A 15,081-nucleotide genomic window follows, 5' to 3' on the forward strand; every position below is an offset into this window, starting at 1 on the left:
CCTATGGAAAGAATTTTCAGTGAATATTTGTACACTGTTCATATCTCTGATTTGAGTGAAAATATTAAATTCCAAGCAAACACTGACACATACAAATTTGCTATGACCAGGTGAATTCCTTGGTGGATCTTTGGACAAGGATATATTTTTTTAAATATTCTAATATTAACAGGCAACTAAAGCAAACCCAATCTAGACCATTGATCCTCAATAAATCAGCTGAGATAAGGCTCTCCTCATCTCTACTTAGGTCGTTTATATAAGCACCATCCCCGTGCAGATTTTATTTTTAATTATGTTAATTGTGTAAAGTAATTCTGTTTTCATTTGTAATTATAGTCTGTTTATCAGTAGTTCTCTTTTTGTATGGACTTTGAAAGAAAAAGTGTAATTTAGGAGTAGTTGCAAAGATATGAATAGGACTGAGGGCAGTGAAGGAGGCAGCAAGAAACACTCTAGTATCATTTACATCTGGATCCACATTGAGCATGGTAAGTGTGTAGATCCACATCGAGTTATCCATGCCAAACAAGGCCATGTACATTATAACCAACAAGATGACAGCTCGTGATGCCTTGTATTCAACTGTCCTACGTTGACCTTTGTCAGAACTGCGCTTGCCTTTCATCGATTTTCCATGGAGGAACAGAACATACACCATGTACATACTGGAAAGAGTCATCAGTCCAACAAATATAATTTCTCGTATTGTAGATAACAAACCATTTAACATGTAATATGAATAGTTCATAAAATCAACATCACAATATACTAAGCGCAGTGTGTACGGTGAAAGTGTTTCATTGGTTGTTGCCCTTCCAAACAAAAGTGAAAAATGGTAAATACCCATATTCATAGCCAAGAGTAAAAAAAGAATTAATGGTATAAAACGACTGACCATTACTTTGAGGTTTATCCATTTTCCTGTGGCCGGAGCAATAATTATACATTGGTGACAGCTAAGGAAACTGGTTATACAAATGGACATGGCTCTGCTTACTCTGAAAGTAAATATAACTAATTTGCACTGTTGGTTGTTGAGTAAATGCTTTAGTCCAATGGAAAACAAGGCTTGTGGTACTATACGAGAAATCAAAACAAAGAGATTTGCGAAAGAAAGTGAGATTCTTATTATGTTAGCTGGTAAGAGCCTTTTCTCTAAGAAACCAATGTGAGCAAATCTTAGGATAAGTGAAATATTGGCAGGAATCCCAATTATGATTAAACAAAGAAATCCAGCAGCTTTAAGTTGCGCATTTATGGCCATGGCACTTTAGGCACACTTACTGCACTGAGTATAAACGGAGTCTTCTTAGGATTTATGACATGTTGCTTTGAAAATTGAATGTGAGTTGTTGAAGTCTTTCTGCTTTAGAGTCCATCAGTAATATAGACAGATTAGCCAGATTCACTCCAAAGTATTGTATCACTAGGAGGAGAGATAAAGAACTTTACACAAACATTTTTTAGAATTTTTGATACTTGCTCCTTTAAAAAACATGCTATACAATAGAAGCTGGGGGGTATAGTAACTAAAGTGCGAGTATGCCACTGGGGGGCATAGTAACTAAAGTTTTACTTACTTGAAAACAAAAGTTTGCCTCAATTCTCAGGTGTATTTTGAAAACAATATCTCATATTTACCAAAAAATAGTAGTACACTGTTGAGAGAGAAAAGTGGTGAATTGACTGAAACAATTCATCAGTATACTTTCCCCATACATAAATAAATTGTAAAATGTCATAAAGAAATTACATATGTGGGATATTAACATGGAGGAGGTGACATAGATCATAAGTAGGGATGGCCGAATTTGACCTGTTTTGTTTCACCAAAAATTTGCTGACGCCCATTAAAGTCTATGGGCATCAAAAAAATGTTGTTGCGTGGCGAAATTTTTTTTGGTGAAACAAGGCGAAACAATTCGTCCATCCCTAATCATAAGTTGCAAAAGTGGCTGTTCTAACTTTGCCAGCCTGACAAAATCCATTCATGCTCTTGGTAAATTGAAGATTCACTCGAGAAATCTTGTCTGACAAAAAGATTTTAAATGTGAATGTGAAGAGAATGTTCACCAATGTGAATTTATTTTGCCAAAACTTGTGTCTTTCAGTAAATTACTGATGACATGGCAATTTTATATTTTTGGTGATAAAAACATCACATTTTGCTCTTTTGTAAATAAAGACTGTTGTAGTAACTAACACAAATGAACAGTACCGGTGACAAAACTAACAGTGTGTGTTATGTATAAATGTGAAAGCCAATTTCAAAACCGTATTTATGCAAAAAACAAAAACATAAATGCATAAAAAGGCTCTTTAGAACTCATGGGTGATGGCTCATTGGACATTTTATCACATACCCTAAAATTCTTTCAGTGCTGGTAACAAAACATCTAACATACCTTTGTATTTAAGTCAAAGTGAATCTCTGGTATTAAACCATTTGAATCACATAACTGTGTGAAAATACAGGAGAGGTCAATTTAGCAAGATTAAGCAATTAAAATGGTTTATTGTTAAAGATTTACATTGGCTTCAGTACAAAGTTCAGTAAGTGCGACATAACAGCCCTTGCGCCATCAACCTTGACAGAGTCTCTCACTGTTTATTGGTTTTTGTCTTTACAAAAGTACATTTAATAGTATAGTTATCCCCAAATGGTCTTCTATAAAGAGTCTAGGGCTAGATGAGAAGAGTATCTATACGGTAATAATACAAACAAGTGTATGTTTGTTGGCTGGGGCTCCCAGCTTTCTCACTAGAGCTCTTGAGATAAGGGTAATTGCACACTGGTCTTACTACTCAGTCACACTGGTTGCTGGGGCACTTGATTTTAAATGCACTACAAATTTAGAATGCTCACAAACAGTGTAGGTCGTACAATCCGGGGCATTGACGTGGCACACGAGCTTACATATTTTGGCCAAAGTGTGGTACTTACCCTCATTTTTTGAAATAATTATTTTTAAAGGCAAACCATCTGCTGCCAATTTTTCTCTTTCTCTTTGTGGCTTTTTATCATTGATAGCAGCTGGTCAACTCCAGATTGTGAGTTAGACCGAGTGCTGGCACAAGGGTGCTTCTAGCAGCTGGTCAAAATTTTTTTCTGTGTTTCATGTACGAATTGTAGCCAAATTGTGCCTATAGCTGCCATTCACCCTTTAAAACAGGAAATTATTTACAGGTGTATGTTAAGTGGCTGAGGTTTAAAAGCTCCCTACTTTCTCACTAGCACTCCTGAGTTAAGGGTAAGTGCACTATGGTCTTAATACTCAGTCACACTGTTTGCTGGGTACTTGATTTTAAATGCACTACATACTTTGAATGCTTGACGTGGCACGTGAGCTTACATATATGGGCCAAAGTGTGGTACTAACACCTAATTTTTTGTAATAATTATTTTTAAAGGCAAACCATGTGCTGGCAATTTTTCTCTTTTCTCTTTGTGTACAAATATTGGCTTTTTATCGTTGATAGCAACTGGTCAACTCCAGATTGTGGGTTAGACCAAGCGCTGGCACAAGGGTGCTTCTAGCACAGCATGGGTTAGACTAAACGCTGGGAAATTTTTCCCTGTGTTTTGCGTAATAAATAACTCAGTTATTCTGAAGAACCTTTTCACGGAGACATGTTCTATAATGAGGTTGTGGTAAGAAAATTACCAACAATCTTAGCACTTTATGTATCAATCACTGTATGTTCTATTGTATTGTTCTACTGAACAGTAGCTCTATTTAAATGCAAACATGCATACAAATGATTTTGGTCCTGTACATTTTTTAAAATGATGAGCTCACTACATGTGCTTAAACCTTGAACCATTCTTGATATACATTGAACATATAGTTTTATGGGTTTATTCATCAAAATTTAAATAGGTGTAATGCTAAAGGTTTTCTCTACGTTGAATAAACTCACATTTTTTAAATCCAACTCTATTAAACGTAAAAAATCCAAATATAAAAATTTGATTGAAAAAAATTGTGAAAAAGTTTGAATACCTCGAATTTTTCGTTTTCAGTGGCTTGAAAAATTTGAAAAACTGGCATTGAAAAAATTAACTCAGTTTGCCAAAGACAGTTCCCATTGACTTCTACATGAACGCAGCAGTATTTAGATTTTATTTTTATATTGGAGTTACACATTTTTTTTTGTCTAAATAAATATTGTACAAATGATTTTTTAAAAGAAGAAATTGAATTCTTATCATTACCACCAATAGAGAATTGGGTTCAAAGCAATCAAAAGCAGGTGTACATTTTGGAAATAAATGAAGGGGTGTTTTATCAGATCCCCTGTCAGAACTGTCCCTGCCACACTAAATCATGCCTCTCAGTGTTACAGAATAGTGGTGATGGGGTGGGGGTAAGTGCAGCAAATGTGCAGTAATGCTGCACAACAGAGCCATATACAAGCAATAAGTACACAGCACCACATCACCCTGCTGGTCCACCTTAACCTAATTTGCAAGCTAGTGGGCATCCAACGAGGTTCCCATGTACCACCTCCATCATTGTAAATACATTGCTGCCAAACACAGACATTCAAAAGCACAGGTGTTTGCATTTTGGAGTGCAAAGACCTGCTCTTATAGGTTCTAAGCACAGGCAGGGTGCCTAGTGAAAAACACATAGCTGTTTGTTGCTTTTTTTTTGCACTTTGCACTAATGGGGTTGTTAATCAAAGTTAGAATTTATCTCATTATTCTATTAAAAAAGTCTGACCAACTGGCGATTGGACATTATTTACCATAGAAAAAGCTTGCTAAAATTGGTTTGAGCAAAAAATCGGAGAAAACGGATTTTCCAGCCAAAAGTCTGATTTCCCACCAAAAAGTCTGATTTCCTGACAAAACGTCAGATTTTTCCACCAAAATTGGATGCTTGGCTCCAAAATTTGAAAAAAATCATATTTTTGGCCGAAACTCAGCGCTACCATGATATTGAAATGGGACCTTTGCCATTGACTTCTACAGGACAGCTTGGAGATGGCGGATTTTCAGATTCAGACTATTTTCAGCCTCGGGTATAATACATTTCCGAAAAAAATCTGATTTTTTTTGGTAAAAAAAATCTGAATTTTTCGTGATTTTTGTTTTCGGAGTTTGATAAATAACCTCCTAAGTATATAACCTGTAATATTTAGAATACAAGTTTCATACTTGCCTGTTCTTTTGGAAGTCTAGCAGATGCATTGTAGTTAATGAATGAATCTGCAGGTTTTTATACCTTAGTACATCCCTCATGCCTCAGTAATCTAAGTCATTAAAACTTTGGGGACATTTATTTTAATGAATGTAAAGTCTTTTTTTCAAAGCCATGGAGAATAGTGACAAATACAAATAGTGAACATAGTATTTGTACCTGGATAGAGAACTGGCTAAAAGATAGACTACAAAGAGTGGTGGTAAATGGAACATTTTCTAATTGGACCAGTGTTGTTAGTGGAGTACCGCAGGGCTCTGTACTAGGTCCCTTGCTTTTCAACTTGTTTATTAATGACCTGGAGGTGGGCATTGAAAGTACTGTTTCTTTTTTTTGCAGATGATACTAAATTGTGCAGAACTATAGGTTCCATGCAGGATGCTGCCACTTTGCAAAGTGATTTGTCTAAACTGGAAAACTGGGCAGCAAACTGGAAAATGAGGTTCAATGTTGATAAATGCAAGGTTATGCAAAAATAATATAAATGCAAGTTATACACTAAATGGCAATGTGTTGGGAGTTTCCTTAAATGAAAAGGATCTAGGTGTCTTTGTAGATAACACGTTGTCTAATTTTGGGCAGTGTCATTCTGTGGCTACTAAAGCAAATAAAGTTCTGTCTTGCATAAAAAAGGTCATTAACTTAAGGGATGAAAACATAATTATGCCTCTTTATAGGTCCCTGGTAAGGCCTCATCTGGAGTATGCAGTTCAGTTTTGGACTCCAGTCCTTAAGAGGGATATAAATGAGCTGGAGAGAGTGCAGAGACGTGCAACTAAATTGGTTAGAGGGACGGAAGACTTAAATTATGAGGGTAGGTGCTTGCGAGGGGACATGATTACACTTTACAAGTACATTAGAGGACATTATAGACAAATAGCAGGGGACCTTTTACCCATAAAGTGGATCACCATACCAGAGGCCGCCCCTTTAGATTAGAAGAAAAGAACTTTCATTTGAAGCAACGTAGAGGGTTCTTCACAGTCAGGACAGTGAGGTTGTGGAATGCACTGCCGGGTGATGTTGTGATGGCTGATTCAGTTAATGCCTTCAAGAATGGCTTGGATGATTTTTTGGACAGACATAATATCAAAGGCTATTGTGATATTAAACTCTATAGTTAGTATAGGTATGGGTATATAGAATTCTAAATTATAAGTAGGGAGGGGTGTGTGTATGGATGCTGGGTTTTCATTTGGAGGGGTTGAACTTGATGGACTTTGTCTTTTTTCAACCCAATTTAACTATGTAACTATGTAACTATGTTGCCTGTCTGTTTAATATATTTTGCACTGCTTTTATAATACTGCTGTTGTTTTCTGCAGTCCTATTCCTTGTAGTGATTTAAAATGTTCAGTCCCAGTCTCCCTTCCTAAGTTTCCTAGTGCTACTAAAGGGTGAAGTGGCCATCGCTAGTGAAAATTTGCAGGGACATTGGCAATTTACTAACAGGCATAGAGGACAAATTGCTAGCAAAAGAGATTGTCACTATCGCAGTTTTGCACCCTATCGACAGGCGCATTTTCACTCAGGCGAACGATTGTTACTCTGCAAATTCACATCTTATATGTATGCTTTATATGGGAACTTATGGCTGTAATTGCTATATAAAACCCTGGCTGCCCCCTTAAGTGTCTTCTGATGGCAGAAGTGTTGGGTTATTCATGGCAAGCATGGCCCTGCACATTGTAACACCTTGTAAACAAGATCACATGGCATAAAGCCTTATACTCAATAGTCATATATTCCTTGTTAGAATGGCAAATTGCCTTCAATGCATTTTCATGGTGGAAAAGAACACGCAACATGTTGAAAAGAGTCATCAGTCCAAAAAATATGATCTTTTGTACTACAGACACTAAGCCATTTATTAGGTAAGATGTATCATTCTGGAAATCAACATCACAAAGAAATCCACAGTGTGTGTGCAGTGTCAAGAGAGATTAGGTAGTTGTAATGTACAAGTGCAGGCTGTCATGATGTTCACACTTTGCAACCCCACCCTGTAGAGGTGCCCTAGTGAGAGGGGGTCTTTGTGCTCCAAAATGTAGAGCAGGAACTGCCCCTTCCTTATGTCACTGTCTGCATTTGGCAACACTGTATTTATGAGGAGCCGTGTAGGGGAAATATGTAGGCATCCTCTGTCCAACCCTCTAATGTGCAAGTTGCTCTGGTGCATAAATTAGAAAGTGCTGGGGGGGATCATGGTGCTAAGGAGTCTTGTCCTTACTGCTTAGGACAGGGTTGCCTTGTGTCCAACAGCACTACACCCTACACCTTGAGCAAATACTTAGTGCTCTGAATCTTTTGTAAATGAGCCATAAAGTGTTATATTAAAATATATGTAGGGATGTGATAATTTAGACACCCTCACATAAAATTGGCAGGCAAATCCTCAGTATTATAGACACCTAAATGGGTCCTAATGGGGACCTGTGTTCATGCTCTGCTTATGTAAGCCCCTGTAGTTCTCACATTGTACTCTAGATGGCACTGTGCTATAGTATAAGGGTCTAGGAAAGCATACAGGCTGGGTCCATTACTTTAGCCCTTACCCAGCAGGCAGGAAGGGATAGTGGAACCTAGCTGCTTTGGCCCGAGTAAAGTGGATAACTATACTCATTAATAGATCACTCTAGGAGTGATGGATAGGTTATTTTGATGAGCAGCTCAAGGCTCCGACGAGGAGAGTCAGAGGGATTAAGATCCCGGGTACTAATTGCCCAGAAGTAGGGATTATGGGGCAAATTCACTAAGATTCGTAGTTGCGCCAGCGTCCACTTCGCCGCACTTCGCCAGGCGTATTTTCGCCAGCGCTCCGCAATTTCACTAAAATCCGAAGTTGCGCTCAGCGGAAGCATAAGGTTGCGAAGTTGTGCTAGCGTTAATTCGCCAAGCATAGCAAAGTTACGCTAGCGATGATTAATTTGCATACGGCGCAAAATTGAAGTTACAATGGATGTATATGTAGCATCACTACACAAACCTGGGAAACCTTCAAAACAGCAAATAAAATTTTTATTTTGCCCTACACATGTGCCCACTGTATAGTTAAGGTGCCATGAGTTAGGAAATGTAGGGGGGAAAGAGGGTAGCCCCAAATTTTTTTTCGATCTTTCTCAGCCTATCACCCATAAAAAAAGAAAAAACACCAGCGTTTTTTGGCGAAGCAAGTCTGGCGTAAAAGGCAGCGTTCAGAAAAATTCACGCGTCAGTGAATTTGCGTAGTTATGTCCATTGTGCAAATTCGCCAGGTGTAAGGGTGTGAAGTAACACTATCGAATTTACACCAGCATCCATTAGTGAATCGGCGAATAAACGAAAATGCGCTACGCTAGCGAATTAACGCTAGCGTTAGGCGCTTCGTCCTTTAGTGAATTTGCCCCTGAGTGTACAGACACCAGGGATCTAGTAGGTCTCCTGGGTTCCACTTAGGGAAAAGGCTGAAAGCTGGGGGTACCTTCGAAATTGCTGCTTGTCTACTGCTGTAACTGTTCCTTGGCCTGCAGGGATCAAGTGTTCTCTGGTGCTGTGAGTATAATGCTACCCTTTGTACTATATGTTCTCTATATGCTCATTCATGGATTGACCTTGTAAATAAATAATTTCCTTGCTTAAGCATAAAGAATCCAATTCTTGTGCATTGGCACACTGTTACAGTTGTACTACACCCTGACTCCACACCGTTGCGAGGGCTCACTCCCTGAAGGAAAGGTCTAATCTGTGGCACAAATATATGAAAGTAAGCTTATAATAGAGATGGTGTCACTCAATTTATTATAGCGCTACATATACATATAGTTTGATAATATCTTTGGAAGCAAATAAACCCTTTTTGCAGAATGTTAAAAATGTATTTGAGATAGAGCAAGCAAATTCACTGAACATTCTAAATACATACTGTAAAAATATGAAATGTGATGCCTGTTGAAGGGGACATATAGCATACATTTTCACAATGCATCAAACCATGTAAAATAATGTAAAATAGAATAAATAGTTTTTATTTTAATACCTTTTGGATAGGGATGTAGCGAACTGTTCGCCGGCGAACTAGTTCGCGCGACGTTCGCCAATAGGCGTTCGCGTCAAAATCGTTCGACCATTCGACCATTCGATCGCTAAAATCGAACGAAAATCGTTCGATCGAACGATTAAAATCCTTCGATCGTTCGAATCGAACGTTTTTCGGATGTTCGAAGTTCGCAAACAGTTCGCGAACTGTTCGCATTTTTTGCCGGTGTTCGCGAACGGCGTTCGCGAACACATACTCGGCGGTTCGCTACATCCCTACTTTTGGATCAATAACGTCTGTATTCGCTTGAAAACTGTGCTCATCCCTCCTCCATTGCTACTTCCTGTCCTTGACTTTCCAGTATCAGACTTTGCAGCCACCGGCTCTTTCTGCCTAAGCTATACAGCAGCAGCCAGTGAGGGAGGAGTGGGCATGTTTGTGATGTCCCACTCAGTCCTTCCCTGCAGGCTTTTGTTAAAAATTTCTGCTTGTTTTCCCTTCCCTGAACTGCTCCTTTCCATCCCACTCTGTCCTGTTCCTTTCCCCCCTCCCCTCCCTGAATTGTTCATTTCTCTCCCTCTCTGCCCTGTTCAATTAACCCCTCTCTGTAGTGTTTGTTTCTCTCCCTCTCTGCCCTGTACATTTAACATTTCTCTGCCCTGTACATTTAACCCCTCTCTGCCCTGCTAGTTTTCATCCCCCTTCCTTCACTGCTTGTTCCTTTCCCTTGCCCTGCAATAATTGAGGGGAAAAAAAAAAAGCAAACTTCTGTATAAATAATACATAATCTGCTAATAAAAGTAATTTATTCTTTTCTGGGGGCAATGTGTATTACCAGTTAGTGTAAATACCATAGTCATTTTCTACACAGTATTATGTTGTATACCAAAAGCAATCAACTTGTTTCAGTTTTCCTTTGTAACTCCCTGCATCTGTTATTATGTTATACAATTCCAGAACATCAGCTGCATTTATTCCCTTGCAACTCCCTGCACCCAAACATAAATTGTTCCATAACAGCTGCATTTTTACCTTGTAACTCCGTGCACCTGATCATAAATTGTCCCAAAACAGCTGCATTTATTCCCTTACAACTCCCTGCACCTGACCACAAACTGTTCCACAACGGCTGCATTTCCCCTTGCAACTCCCTGCATCTGATCATAAATCATTCCAGAACAGCTGTATTTTACCTTGCAACTAATTGCACCTAATTATAAATTTTTCCAGAACATCTGCATGTATTCCTTGCAACTCCCTGTGCCTGACCATAAACTGTTTCACAACAGCTGCATTTTCCCATTGCAACTTCCAGCACCTGGTCATAAATTGTCCCAGAACAGCTGCATTTCTTCCCTTGCAATTCCCTGCAATTAAACATAAATTGTCCTATAGTGCTGCATTTATTCCCTTGCAACTCCTTGCACCTGATCATATATCAATATGAACAAGGTCGGACGGGGGCCCGGGGTCCACCAGGGCTTCTGTCTCACGGACCCCGTCGGGAATCCGAGGGCTGCTGCCTCACTTCCTCCTGTCCCTCCCCCTACGTGTGTGCACTCGCGCATGCATTTCAACGCATGCACTGTTTGGTTGTGGCAACAAGATGTGCTGACGCACATGTGCAAGTGTGCACTTGCACACATGAGTGGCAGCGTGGTTGCCGGACAGGAGGCCCTGAGGCAGTAGCCCTCAGGGTCTGGAGGGAAGCCCTGAGGCAGAAGCCCCAGGAACAAATCCAGGTGGCGGATCTGGGCTGGCGGGGCCACCGGGTTTTTTCCCCAGCATCCCGTCGGCCCAGTCCGACCCTGAATGTGAAGGAAAACAAACCTACAGCTGCTGTTATGGAATATTATAACAGTAAATACTAATGTACACTGTTTGTATAACTTTTATAATATAATAGAGGTAGAGAGTTGTACAGTGTATAGCAATGCATTATGGACTAAAGACTATGTCCAGCTAGGCAGGTATATTTGTGACTGACGCCTATTTGCTGTGGAACACAAGAGCATACTGTTGTACTTTAAATAAAAGAAATTATTACTATTACATTACTATTACAGTTTGTATTCACCTTCACATCTATTGCTTTATGTTGAACATTTAAGGTATATTGTTATAAGTGAATGATCAGGCAGCAACACAGTTATGTGCAGGATGGAAAAACACAGGACAGAGGGTGGGAGGTCAGGGTTTTCCCTGCAGAGTTCAGCCTGTCAGTCAGTGCTGTGATCACTTCCTGTAAGAGAACAGACACTCCCACTCTTCATTTCAGCCTATCTTCTGACCTGTAAACATCTCTCTGCAGCTCTAATGACAGTTTTAGGAAGTAAAATGCTTTCAAAAGTTTTTCTTTCTGCATCACTACATGTTTTGAGGAATGATGAGTAATATAAAGTATCTGAATATGAATGTTATATAAAATATCTCCTAAATATAAAACAACACAAGACTATTAACATGGGGTGGTAGAAGCCATAGGTTTGTAATACCAAACCATTCTGGAAGCCCTTAAATCCTGAGGATATTTGGAAGTTCAAGAAGTGCTTGCTATTGTGCTTCCTATAGAGAGAATTTTCAGAGAATATGTCTAGACTGTTCTGGTATCTAATCAAATTTTAATTTAACAACTCCTGATCTTGGCCAATGACCCTTTATAAATTAGCTCCTAAATGTTGTTTAGGAAATGTTGTTCAAACCACTAAAATTTGTGATAATCTGGTTCTTCCTATCTTAAATCATATTTGATAAGCACCACCCTTGCGCAGATTTTATACTCCATGTGAGTTTTGTGCAGTATTTCTGTTCTCAATTGTAATTATAGTCTGTATATCAGTAGTTCTCTTTTTATATGGCCCTTGAAAGAAAAAGTGTAATTTAGGAGCGGTTGCAAAGATATGAATAGGACTCAGGGCAGTGAAGGAGGCAACAAGAAACACTCTAGTATCATTTACATCTGGATCCACATTGATCATGGTTAGTCTGTAAAGCCACATTGAGCTATCCATGCCAAACAAGGCCATGTACATTGTAAGTTGAATTGGCCCATGATGCCTTGTATTCAACTGTTTTGCTTAAAGCTTGTGGTACTATACTAGAAATCAGAACAAAGAGATTAGCGAATGAAAGTGACTTCCTTATTATTTTGTCTGGTAAGAGCTTTTTCTCTAGGAAACCAATGTGAGTAAATCTCAGGATTAGTGAAATATTCGCAGGAATCCCAATTATGAGAAAACAAAGAAATCTAGCAGCTTTAAGTTGCACATTTATTGCCATGGCACTTTAGGCATACTGAGTATAGACGGAGTCTTCCTATGATTTATGACATCTGTTGCTTTGAAAATTGAATGTGAGTTTTTTTTTAAGTATTTCGGCCTCAGGGTACATCAGTAATATAAACGAATAAGCCAGAGTCACTCCAAAGTATTGTATCACTAGGAGGAGAGAAAGAGAACTTTACACAAACATTTCTTAGAATTTGTTAATTTATTGTTATGATACTTGCTCCTTTAGAAAACATGCTATACAATGGAACAGCACATTGGGGGCATATTAATGTAAGGGTGAACATTTTTCTACTTAACTCCATCAAAGTTTGTCTCCATTTTCAGTTGTCCTTATAAAAGGCTCCTAAAACTACAGGAAAAGGATGGGCCGTCTCAATATGGAGTTCGTCCATCAAAAGAATATTATGTTAAGTAAAAAGCAACCTTTCCTTTCCCTTGATGAACTCCATGTCAGTACTTTCTGCGAAATAGCAAGTTATTCTTTTCTCAATGGGAGGGCAATAGGCTCTACCAGGAACAAGGAATGCCATTTAGAAAGTCCACAATCCTGCAACTTCTATAAGTGAATACTGTATATCAAATGACTCCAGGTGGAAACTCAAGATATAGGAAAGTCTACAAAGACTTTAGGACAACCCCTAAAACTCCCAGTGACCTGATGTGCGTATGTCACTGTCTCTATCAGGTACCGTGCCATATGAATGTTCTTAGTATGACAAAAATGGATCTACATGGCACTCGCTTAGCAGTGAAATAAATCAAATGAGGCTCCAATCTGTCCAGCCGATAAAAGTCTCAAACATACTTTAAAGGAACAGTAGCACCAAACAATCAAAGCATGTAATGTACTATTGCACTTCACTGGTAAAACTGGTGGGTTTGTTGTATAAATACAACTATAGTTTAGAAATACAACTATAGTTTAGAAATACAACTATAGTTTAGAAATACAACTATAGCTGTCGTGTAGCCATGGGGGGCTACCATTGAAGCACAGGATACACGTTTTTCAGCTTTAAATGGCTGCCCCCATGGCTACACAGCAGCTTGTTTATATAAACTAAAGTAGTCTTTCTGAAGCAAACAGATCAGTTTTACCAGTGCAGGACAACAGTACATTATATTCTCATTGATTTAAAACACTTCAGTCTCTCTAATGCTTTATTTACCAGTAGATCCTTCCAGCAGACACAAGGGCATCCATTCTGATTAGAAGAGAGTTCCAGATAAATATTCGGAAAGGGTTTTTTACAGTGAGAGCTGTGAATTTATTGAATTATCTCCCTGAATCAGTTGTACTGGCAAAAACTAGTGATGGGTGAATTTATTCGCCAGGCAGGAATTCGCAGCGAATTCCCGCGATTCGCCGCCGGCAAAAAAATTTGTGAAACTGCCGCGAAAATTTGGCGACATCAAAAAAAAATGGACACGTCAGCCAGGGTCCATTTTTTTTAACACCGGCGAATTTTTCATGAATCAATACGCCCCAAATTCGCCCATCACTAGCAGAAACATGAGATAGCTTTATGAAAGGGCTGGATCACTTTTTAGCAAGTGAGACCATACAGAGTTATTGAAAATAGTACAAAGTTGATCCACGGACTGGTCTGATTGTCATCTTGGAGTCAGGGAGGTGTTTTAGAAAGATTTTAGGTTTTTTTTTTGCCTTCCACTGGATAAACTAGCAGTTAAGCAGGTTATATATAGACATATAGAGATAAGGGGTTGAACTTGATGGACTTGCATCTTTTTTCAAGTATCAGCCTTAAAAGATAGAGCAAAGCCAAAACACTGCATATACATACAGCAAAGAAAGTATGACACTGGACACAACTGTAGATTATAATGCATAATGTACTAAATGATAATATGGGTTATTACTATCGTTGGGTGAGCACTGTGCAAGGGTCCAAAAATTGCTTAAACACTCAAAATTAGAAGCATGTACAATATCTCACTTCAAAGATTTATTTGGCCAAATTCACCAAAGATAGTTACATCAGCATTCTCAAATTTACACAATCCATGTAAAAGTGTTCATGCATCACAAACCACATGGAAGTGTCTCCCCCCAGTCTGCATAACTTGTGTCAGCCACTCCATCCTGACGCATTTCGCGCCATTGGGCACTTCATCAGAGGAGTTTCATCGCGTTTTCGAGGTAATTTCTTTGGTCAAAAAACACATTGTCGGGTAAATAAACAACTTTCAAATTTTTCGAGATTTAATAAACCCTGACCCTGGAAATAGCTCTAATCGGAAAATACACCATCTAAAACCTGTCAAGGTCATGTCGAGGCATAAAAAGTTTGACCTTTGATAAATAACCCCCTATATAACCCCTATAGGCTGGTTTGGCTTCCAATAAGTTTTAATTACATCTTAGTTGGAAATTGTGGACACACAAGTGGCTTGTACTAGTAAAAATATAAATATATAGAAATTATGATGAGAATTGAATCACTTACATAAATTTGAGCAGATTAAATTTCTATCTGGGTATTTTTTATTCAATCATTCCCTGATTTAAAAGAAGAAATGTTTCTAGTCATAAATAAGAGACTGC

At 38.6% G+C, this 15,081-nt stretch overlaps 1 protein-coding gene across 1 annotated transcript; it reads right to left on the minus strand.

Moving 5' to 3' along the window:
* Nucleotides 1–298: 298 nt before the first annotated feature.
* Nucleotides 299–1,267, minus strand: LOC121399706 (olfactory receptor class A-like protein 1). Its single transcript, XM_041581245.1, has one exon. It carries the CDS (start codon nucleotides 1,265–1,267, stop codon nucleotides 299–301), a length of 969 nt encoding a protein of 322 aa, XP_041437179.1.
* Nucleotides 1,268–15,081: the final 13,814 nt, after the last annotated feature.

This window comes from Xenopus laevis, chromosome 2L, assembly GCF_017654675.1.
Source record: "Xenopus laevis strain J_2021 chromosome 2L, Xenopus_laevis_v10.1, whole genome shotgun sequence".
Lineage (NCBI taxonomy): Eukaryota > Metazoa > Chordata > Amphibia > Anura > Pipidae > Xenopus > Xenopus laevis.